General features: G+C 32.3%; 2 protein-coding genes across 2 annotated transcripts; both read right to left on the minus strand.

Annotated features, from left to right (window-relative positions):
- Window positions 1-631: 631 nt before the first annotated feature.
- LOC111678668 (cuticle protein 18.6) lies at window positions 632-2,762 on the minus strand. The gene is made up of 2 exons (XM_023440083.2): window positions 2,648-2,762; window positions 632-1,201 (listed from the first exon to the last, which is right to left on the minus strand). Exons 1-2 carry the CDS (start codon window positions 2,660-2,662, stop codon window positions 815-817), a joined length of 402 nt encoding a protein of 133 aa, XP_023295851.1. The 5' UTR covers window positions 2,663-2,762; the 3' UTR covers window positions 632-814.
- Window positions 2,763-6,589: 3,827 nt separating this feature from the next.
- LOC111678666 (cuticle protein 21) lies at window positions 6,590-10,496 on the minus strand. The gene is made up of 3 exons (XM_023440081.2): window positions 10,337-10,496; window positions 9,868-10,269; window positions 6,590-7,723 (listed from the first exon to the last, which is right to left on the minus strand). Exons 1-3 carry the CDS (start codon window positions 10,346-10,348, stop codon window positions 7,505-7,507), a joined length of 633 nt encoding a protein of 210 aa, XP_023295849.2. The 5' UTR covers window positions 10,349-10,496; the 3' UTR covers window positions 6,590-7,504.
- Between the last annotated feature and the right edge of the window lie 281 nt (window positions 10,497-10,777).

The following is a 10,777-nucleotide window of genomic DNA, read 5'->3' on the forward strand; positions in this document are numbered from 1 at the left end:
GATAGATAGATAGATAGATAGATAGATAGATAGATAGATAGATAGATAGATAGATAGATAGATAGATAGATAGATAGATAGATAGATAGATAGATAGATAGATTGGTATTTGATTATGTTTGATAAAACTTTTGATTAACTTTAAATACATTTAAAAAAAAAATACATATTTTTGCAAACTTTTAATCCAAACGTGTAATGAATGTTTGATTTTTTGATACAAACTTTTCTTCTTTATTACTCACATTTTCTTAGATATTGGTCTATTTTGTCAAAATAATTTTTATTGCTGACATGTTATATTGATTTTTCCCATAAAAAGAGAACAAGTTTTTCAAATAAATTCATGTGGGTTTTAGGACATTATCGATACATAACTGTCTAAACAAACTTAAGCATAAATCTTGTAATTTTCAAAGTAAATTCCTTTAGATGTCAAAAAAAGAACAAAACAACAATGTATTTAAAAAGCTTTAAGTTTTAACATCTGACCAACAGTTTGATTTATAAACATTAATATAGAAAAATATATAACAATTTTTTTTTTCAACAATCTTAAATCATTGTCTCATACCTAAATGAAATTTGCATGCGTGTGCATAACCATTACGATACAACAAACAAATAATTTTCGTTTAATTTTTTTTTATTTTTTAACAAAAAAATATAAAATACAAACTAAACAACAAAATAATATTTAAATAATAATGACATTTTCCTAAAATAACAATGATTTTAAATTAAAAGATAATTAGAGAAGGATAGAGGAAAGCTATACATCTAAAACGTTATTTTAAGTTAAAATACATTTAACTTAAAAGAAACGGGTGGGTACAGCTACAGCAGGTCTAGCAGCCACTACAGGTCTGGCAGCTACAACGGGAGCAGCAACTGGTACGGGACCACGTTGGACTACAGCATTGAAACCGTTGATGGGATCGGCGGTATAGAAAACAGTACGAAGAGAACCATCAGCATCTACCACCGAGTAGGAACCCTTTACAACATCACCATCTCTAACCTCCTGTTGGCTCTTGCTGTCACCGGTCAAAGCATCTTGTACATTATAGGCAAAAGCATACTGAGGATGAGGATCGATTTCAGTATTGATGGGTACAGCAGCAGCTACAGGTGCGGCCAAGGGAGCACGCAAGAGAGCACAATCGATGGCAGCAACGAGAGCCAAGCAGACGATAGTTACCTAGAGGATAGAAATGAAAAACAGAGATTTAATATGTGTTCGTATATATAGAGAAGTTAAGGATTTATTCGAATAAAATTAAATAGAATTCAATCAAGTTCAGTCGAATTAAATGGAATTAAAGCGAAGTGAATTAAATTTAACTGATTGAAAGATTTGGCTGAATTTGTGAAACCTTCACACATTAAACCAAAGAAAAAAAGCTTTAGCAAATTTTAAAACCGTAAATCGTAACCCGATCCTTTTATGATTTTAGAGTTTGAGAAAATTTTAAAAATTTTATTTGAAACTCCTAAAGATGGATAACTAGTTTCTTAAATCTAAAATGCTTTAGCAAAGTTCGAGACCATGAGAAATCATAAGCCGATCTTTTGCAGGATCGTTAAATCATTTGAATTGGTTTGAGTTGAATCCTCTACTTAAGTTTTAGCTGAAGTTGAGAATACTTTAAACATTTTATTTTAAATTTGCTTTAATTAATCCGCTAAAGACGATGAACTGGTTTCTTAAGTAAAAAAACTTTATCAAAGCTCAGAACCATTTAATATCATCAGAACAGATCTTGTTATGATATTTATGATCTCTGCGTTGGAAAAACTTTCGACATTTCATTTAAAATTTGCTTAAATTACTCTTCTTAAGGTGACTAAATAGTTTCTTGAGCCAAAGAGGTTTTAGCAAAGTTCAGAACCACGAAAAATCATAACCTAATCTTCAAAAAGTTCGTTAAATCTTTTTAATTGGTTTAAATAGAATCTTCTTCTTAAATTTTGAGAAACTTTTGAATATTTCATTTGCAGTTTGCTTCAATTACTCTGCTAAAGTTGATGAATTAGTTCCTTATGTCAAAAAAAGCTTTAGCAGTGTTCAGAACCATAAGACGTCAAGTATCAATAAGCAGTTCAGCAATTGATAGTAAAATGGTTTTCTGAATCGGACTTCATTTTTTGGTTTTAAACAGTGGCGATCAGAAGAATATATTATAAGACAATGATCATTGCAAAGATCATTGCATCAGACAATCATCGTCTTGAAAGTCTATATATGGATTAGTTTTTGATCACAATATGGTTGAGTAATGATCTACGATAGATCATATAGTTTCTTAATCTTTGTGATCTAAGTTATCTGAGGTTCCAACAAAGATAATTAATAAATTGGAAGATATTCCTCTGGTGAGTAAAAGAGTAATGATCTATAAGAGACCGTATAGTTTCAGATTCTTCACGAGTTGTTCAGAGCAGATCATAGTAGATCATTGAATAAGACAATCAGCGTCTTGGGAATTAGTTTGAGATCACAATATTCTTCAGAAGTTAACGTTTTTATTTAAAATTTAAACACTTTACGAAAACATTTGTAAATATTTAACATTTTAGCAAATTGGACCGCTCACTTGTTTCGAATATTTTTCTTCAAATTTTTTTAATCCTTTTGAAAACTCACCTTAAGGAAAGCCATTTTTTATATATAAAAGATTTTTGTTGATTGGTTTGTAAAAAAAAACTTAAGTGTTTAACACTGTAATTAAAGTAATTGACTGATGATTTTCATTAAAAATAACAAGCTTTTTAAAGAAAATAATTGTCACTCAATCAATATTCATGAAATTTGTGTAATTTCCCAAATATACCTTCCAAAAACCAATATGGATTGCCATGCAAAACGAAAGACTTGCCAAATTTGTCTATTCCAATATTTAAAAAAAATTTTTTGTTTGAGTAAAAACAAAATTTTTATTATATAATCAAGTCCCACTTTTTGCCATAAACGGGAACGCTACCACCCATAAGGTGGAAAAAATTAATAATAAATAAAAAAAATTGAATTACCATAGAAAACGTGCCAAATAAAACAAAAGTAAGTAAAAATAACGTTAAAAATGCAACCTTGTTACAATGACATACATATAACGTTAACTATAAATTAAAAGTAAAAATATTCCTTATTTGTAAAATGTTTTAAAATTAACCGTTTCAAAACCGTTTCGTTTACAAGTCATAAGTGACGTCATTAATTGTTAAGTTTATTTTAACACTTGTAATTCGTCTTTCTATAATAGACATTTGAAGTTATGAAGAGTCTTTTTATCACTACATTAATCATCAGTTTTTTGTTTTTGGGTTTAAATTACAGACATAAAACTGACATGTGGTTGTCTGTTTGTTGTATGCTTAGTGTTTTTTTTTCTATTATTATGATATGTTGCTGCTTCTATTACTCATAAGTTTGCTTACAACTCACTCCGTTATAACAGTAGCTCTAGTAAAGTTTAATATTATTTAATTGCTTGTGCTACTACTTTTTATACCCTACACCACTTTAGTAGGGTAGGTATATTGGGTTTGTGCTTATGTTTGTAACGCACAATAATATTGGTCCTGTACCCACTTTAAAGTATACCAATATGCTCAGAATCATTTGCTGAGTAGATTAAGCTATGTCCGTCTGTCCATGTAAACCTTGTAATCAAACTACAGGTCGCTATGTCCGTCCGTCTGTCCATGTAAACCTTGTAATCAAACTACAGGTCGCAGTTTTAAAGATAATTCAATGAAATTTGGTACATGATCTTCTATTGTCTCAGGGACGAGACAATAGAGAGGTAAAGATCGGTCCATTATTTCACCTAGCCCCCAATACAATTGTACCCCCGAATAGGGCTTGTAAACCTTGTAACCAAACTGCAGGTCACAATTTTGGAGATAATTCAATGAAATTTTGCACATGATCTTCTATGGTACCGTAGACTAAGACTATTGAAAACTATTGAAAATAGTTAAAATCGGACCATTATTTCATCTAGTACCCACACAACTGTACCCCCGAATTGGGCTTGTAAACCTTGTAATTAAACTACAAGTCACAATTTTCTAGGTAAACGAAACCTATTGAAAATGGTTAACATCGATCCATTATTTCACCTAACCCCCATACAACTGAACCCCAGGAAAGGGCTTTTATGTTCACAATTATGTTTAATATACTCATATCTCTATAAAAGGCTGCAAAACCAAATTCTATACTAGACTTGATGACCCTCACAAATTCTATAATTATAGGGCCTCATATGACCTTAACCCCTATGAAAAGTCCCCCATCAAAATTTCACTTAAATGTCCACAATTTTATTCAACAATAAACAACTTAAGTATATCTGAGGCAAGCTACAATTCAACTAAATGCTTTATTATGACAACTAAATCATATTTTAGTTTTTGTTAAAGGTGTAGGTATTATATGGTCGGCCTCGCCCGAATATAATTTCTTACTTGTTTTTTTTTTTTTTTTTTTGGATTTCCAATTTTTTTCTTTCGATTAAACGTGTTTTGAATTAAGATGACTTTAATATGATTGATAAATTTCAAAATATTGCAATAGGTTATTAAAACAGATTTTAGTCAAATAATTATTTTATGCAATTTGTGGAACATAATATAAATTTAAAAATTAATGACAATTAATAGGTTTTAAACAATTATGATTTGATTGCAGTTAGGTTAGGTCAGGGGATTAACAGATTCATTTTGTCATTACTAAGGGGGTTTAGAAACTTTTATATTCAGTATCCCTGGAACTATTAGAGATATCATAAGGAAATTTGACGAGTTGATTGATAATTGTCGAGTGCTTTACGTAAACACCTGACGTGTTTGACTATTTCACTGTGGTCTTTTTCAATCACTGGATGAACTTTTGTGAAGACTCACCATCGCACCATTGTGTATCCTTCACGCAGGTCGCTCAAGTACTTGAGCTATCATGCATATGAATTCACCAGGTTTCCGGCTTGCAGCAGGTTTCTTCTGAACATACTTGGATAAGAAAGCGAAATTCAATAAATTCACTTCTATAAGACACCTTTCATCTAACAACATTCATCCCTGCACACTTCTCATTCATCCGACATACTCATAAGAGAACAACATATTCACTGTAGATAAACGGACGGATGAGATCCGTATACCCCTACATTCATCCTGTTTCTATTTATCCTGTTTAAATTCCAACTCAGTTTCAACGTTTAGTTTCATACTAACTCCTCTGAGGGGTATCTGTGACCATTTGGCAACAGCATCGAACTTTCAAAAAGGAAAAGTTCTGCGGGCAACTGGTCACTCGAAGTACCAGATTATGTGGTTCTCAGATTCGACCCCATGAATTGACATTATCAGCTTATAGTCCGCCTATTTTCCCGGCGATTCCAATCACACCAAGATTAGGTCTTTCGTCAAGGTAACATGCCCCAAGGGGCAGCAAGTTATTTGTCAGTTGTAGGTGATAGTGAGCAAAATGGGAAGCATCCAAAATTGGTCACCTCTTTCTTGTATTACCATTTTGTGAAAATCGCCAAAAATACAAAGTATTTTTACTATCACACGGTAAATAACTTCACAGTTTTACTGTCAACTGCACTAGCTCTACATTCGTTGGAATCTATCTGTTCGACCAATCTCTAAAAACACATCAAACCTTCAATAAGTGATAGCCTTAAATAGCTATTGAATTAGTCAGTATCATCAAGTGCAAACTCTCTAGAGTTAAATAACCAAACAACTTGACTTTAACAAATCGTTTTCACGACAATTGGATCTTTTCTCTGGAAAGACCCGAGTCATACTAGCAGTAACAATCGATAGTTGTTTTTCCCTCAGCAAAGTACTCTCGGCCACAGTCGAACTATTACAACAACAACTTTTAAAAGTCTATGAATGCATTTGGTCGAACATCAAATTGAATCTTTGCTCTGGAACGACCCGATTCATAATCGGCCAAACCGAGAGTTGTATCAACCGAAAGTTTTTTTTCTACACCATGAAAGTACTATCGAACTTTCATGTGGGGGGTCTGTGAGTCCATATATGTTTTATATAGAAAAATTCACATTTCTGAGAAACTGTTAGAGTATAGAATCTTCAAATTCTACATGAAGAACTTTGACATTAATGTGAACATTTTGAGAATAACGGGCGGACTTTCAATGAGGTCTTGGTACCTCCTTTATGAAGTAAATACAAAATTTCGTTTATTTTGAAACTAATAAAACAAAATTCTTCAAATTTAGCAAAAAGAACTTTATTATACATCTGAACATTTTGGAGAAGTGAGTCCGTATATGTTTTAAATAGAAGAATTTGTATTTCTGAGAAACTATTAAAGCTAGAATCTTTTCATGAAGAACTTTGACATTCATGTGAACATTTAGAGAATAACGTACAGACTTTCAATGGGGGGCATCAAATTTTCAAAATTTCGTATATCTGGGAAACTAAAAGATTTTTTTTTTTTTTAAATTTTTCATCAATTAAAGATTTTAATCAAATAATGTTCGGGAAATTAAGCAATTGTAACCAATTGTGTAACTGAAAAACTAATACAGTTAGAATCTTCAAAATTATTAAGCGGATTTTTTATTTGTATTGCTTAAAGGGTAGCAAAGCACACTGGGTATAGCTAGTTACATTTTTTTTAATAAAAACTCATATTTTAATATTTTATTTTTGTACTGAATTCTTTATTCAGTAAATGCACACGATTCTTCTTCTTCCTCTACATTCTTTTATAGTTTTTAGATTTGATTTTTTTTGTTTTCTAAAGTTATTAACACGATTCTTCTACGAGAAAAATTCGTGTCACTTAAATTCTATAAAATATTATTTTTTTAACAAAAAAAAAAATACTATTGACACCAACACAAGAGATGACAATAGCATAAGATTAATTATGGATTATTTACAACAAAATAAAAACAAAATTACAATAACAAAATAAGCAGAAAGAATCAAAAATTAATAATAAACAACAAAAAAAAAAAAATATATACATATATTACAAAAACAAAAAATCATAAGACAATCAATGTCTTATAACTTAATAAAAAAAATTAAGTTTTAAATACTATTATTTTTTTTTTTTTTACGAAAAGCGAATGACAGTTGATTGAGTGAAAGAGAGAGAGAGTGAGTGAGTAAGTTTTAAGTTTGAGAGCGTATTTGAGTGAGTGAGTATATAACCGAAGTATATATGATGGTGAATATGAATAGATATGATTAAAACTAAATAATAAGTTAATAACATTATTAGGTATTATTAATTATTGGGAAAATAATTAATAATACTTTTATAATAAAGAGTAGATTTTCAAGATCACAAGTCCAAATAACGATAGCTTAATGGTCATTTTATGGTTTGATTTCTTTTTTTTTAACAAAATTGTCACTAGAATTTTTATGACTCAATAATATGAAAGTGATAATGATGGTGGTGACGCTTGATGTTTCCATGCTTAATAGTTTGATTTATTTAATGATGATAACCACCATAGTAGGCAGGAGCAGCAGCATAAGCTACTTTAGCAACAGCTGGTGCAGCATAAGCTACCTTGGCTACAGCTGGTGCAGCATAGGCTACTTTGGCAACTGGTACTGCGGCGGCTACAGCAACTGGTTTAGCAATGATGGCTTGACCAGATTTTTCAACAACTGCATTAAAACCATTAATTTTATCGGCAGTATAGGTGACCTGAATAAATGAAAAAAATTAATAAAGTTGTAATTAATGTAAAATTTGAATGGATTAAGATATCGGAAGAAAATTTTTGACATATATAGTCATTCAAATCTTTCTAAAATCACATCTTTATCGGTAGATGGTTAGGTTACGTGGATTGCTTGCTAGCAAGCGAGTTCTCTCGGAGGCCTCCAAGTCCATTGTGATAGCCTTAGAATTACCATTCCCTAATATTGAGGTAATTGTTTCCCTCCCTAATTTCGTTGACTTTTTGCTTTTAACAAAACCGATCATGTTTATTAGTCACGCATCTCTGACAGTCTAGATCATGGAAAAGAGTTTGCTAGGCAGCCACAACCGATACCACTTCTTCTTCGTTGAAGCAGCTTCTACAGTGGCTATAATTTGGGTGGCCCAATTTAGTTCTCACTAAGAGGCCTAGGTGTATTTCTTCGGATTTGATGTAATATACATCCTAACCTAACCTACTAAGATATAAGAGAGTCCTAATCCTATCTGTTGTCACAGGGAGTCAGAGCAGTCTCGATATTCTACAAGTGGTAATATTTGAGTTCCATCTCACTCAAAGTCCATTCATCTATCAGTTTTGATAGGGTCATCAAAGAAGTGTGAATATTGCAAGATAGCACAGGGGTTAAGTCTAGGGACGACCCTTTAGTTGCACATTTTATTTCCCCGGATGTCCTTATGTCCTAGAACCCATATCAACCCAACGTGATGTTGTGTCAATTGTGCAAATGATCACATACAATTGACAAGACATTTCGACATATTAACATTGGAGTTAATAGCCGTCCAAGTATGTATGTATAGTCGAATTTCCGAGATTTAATTCCCGGATTCTTCTCGCCACTAAATAGATGGCATACATGTCTGCCTGAGGGATCGGATCGTGCAGGTAGTCGAAAAGAAAGAAGATTTAGTTTTTCAAAGAAGATTCCCAATCTCGTGCCCCTTTCTGACTTTGAGCCATCAGTCTAGATTGAGATCACGTCGTTCCTTAGGATAGTGTTCGCGGCCCAATCATCCCTTGTCATTACCTTTCCTTTTCTTTGAGTTCATTTTTGACTGGAAGATCAATTGAAAATGTATGATTTAGAAGGAATAACATTTTTCATAATTTATATAGTTAATGTGATTAAAAATATCTTAATTTCTTGGACTAAGGACTAAGAACTTATAATTGGGAAACAATAGGAGGACGTCTGATGATATCAGTTGAAGAAGTCAAAGTGTTTATATTAACATATCCTTGGCGTTTTCAAAAACATTGGAAACATCACTAGGACGTTTGAAGATATTAGTTAAAGAACTCGATGGTTAACAATTTCAATTTGTAGGACCAAGGATTATCAACATTTAATTGGGAAACACTAGGAGGACGTCTAATGATATATGTTGAAGAAATGGATGTATTTATATCAACATCTCCTTGGGGTTTTCAAATGCATGTTAAACATTACTAGGACGTTGAATGATATCAGTTAAAGAATTCAACGCTTTATAATTATAATTTGTTGGACCAAGGACTAACAACTTATAATTGAAAACACTAGGAGGACGTCTAATGATATATCTTGAAGAAGTCAATGTATTTATATCAACATATCCCTGGGCCTTTCAAATACATGGGAAACATTACTAGGACTTTTAATGATATCAGTTAAAGAAGTCAACGCTTTACAATTATAATTTCTTGGACCAAGGACTAGCAACTTATAATTGAGGAACACTAGGAGGACGTCTGATGATATATCTTGAAGAAATCAAAATGTTAATATCAACAATATCCCTGGTTTTCTCAAATATATGGAAAACTTCACTAGGTCGTTTAACTACGCTTTACAATTGTAATTTGTTGGAACAGGGACTAAGAACTTACAATTGGGAAATAGTGGCAGGACGTTTAATGATATCAGTTAAAGAAATCAACGCTTTACAATTATAAATTGTTGAACCAAGAACTAACAAGTTATAATTGTGAAACACTAGGAGAAAGTTTTAGCATCATCATCTCTCTGGTTTTCCCAAATACATGGAAATGTTGAAATACTCCACTAGGACGTTTAACGACATCAATTTAAGAAGTGTTAAGTTAAGAATCCCTTAGAACTTCCCCAAATTCGTCCACTTACCTTACGTATAGAGCCATCAGCTTCAGTCAATGAGTAACTTCCATGGATGACACCATTTTCCAAATGTTCTTCGGCCGCTTTAGAATCACCAGTAGAATGATCAGATACACCATATGAAAAACTATATTTAGGATTGGGATCGAAAGGTTCTGGCTCAACAGCCTTAACAATAGCTGGAGCAGCAGCTACAACTTTGGGAGCGGCAACAATGGCGGGTGCAGCTGCCACAACTTTAGCGGGTGCTGCATAAGAAATAGCGGGTGCAGCATAGGAAACAGCAGGAGCAGCATAAGATACTGCTGGAGCTGCTGCTAAGGCAATACCACCATGACCACCATAACCGCCATAAATACCGGGCGCCGCCATGGTCATAGACAAGGATACACTGACTAATAGTACTACCTGCAAGCAGCACATGAGTTATATTAAAATCACTTAACATCACTTGATAGCGGTTCCAAATCCTTACCTTAGCAAACATTTTGATGTGTTGTTGTTGTTGGTTTGTTTTTTGTATTTAATTACAAAATATATAGATAAAAATGTAAAAAAATATATATATTTATAAATTTGATCTATGTAGAGGATCGTTTCTTTATTACAAGAATTTGTTGCTTGCTAGCAAAAATCTAACTTTGGTTTGAGATACATTCTCTAAGAAGTCTCGACTTTTATATACCATGGAATGTGCCAGCAGCCATGCTCTGCCATAAGCCATAAGTTGCCATCCACCAAAACTTCATGCAACAAAATGTTACATTCATAAAACAACAATAGTAGTCACAAAAAAAAAAGACTCAATCACAACCCAACAGCTACAATAACGCTTCGTCTGTACTTTAAACGGTCAATGTGTTTTTTTTCTTCTTTTTTAGTTTAATCGGTCAAAAATGGTCTTAAAAACCAACAG

Source organism: Lucilia cuprina, chromosome 5, assembly GCF_022045245.1.
Source record: "Lucilia cuprina isolate Lc7/37 chromosome 5, ASM2204524v1, whole genome shotgun sequence".
Lineage (NCBI taxonomy): Eukaryota > Metazoa > Arthropoda > Insecta > Diptera > Calliphoridae > Lucilia > Lucilia cuprina.

Bases quoted from the DNA above. Each gene is read 5' to 3' on its own strand.
- LOC111678666 (XM_023440081.2), bottom strand. The intron at 7,724-9,867 runs GTAAGTGGACGA...TCATTTATTCAG, and splicing joins CTGATGGCTCTATACGTAAG to GTCACCTATACTGCCGATAA.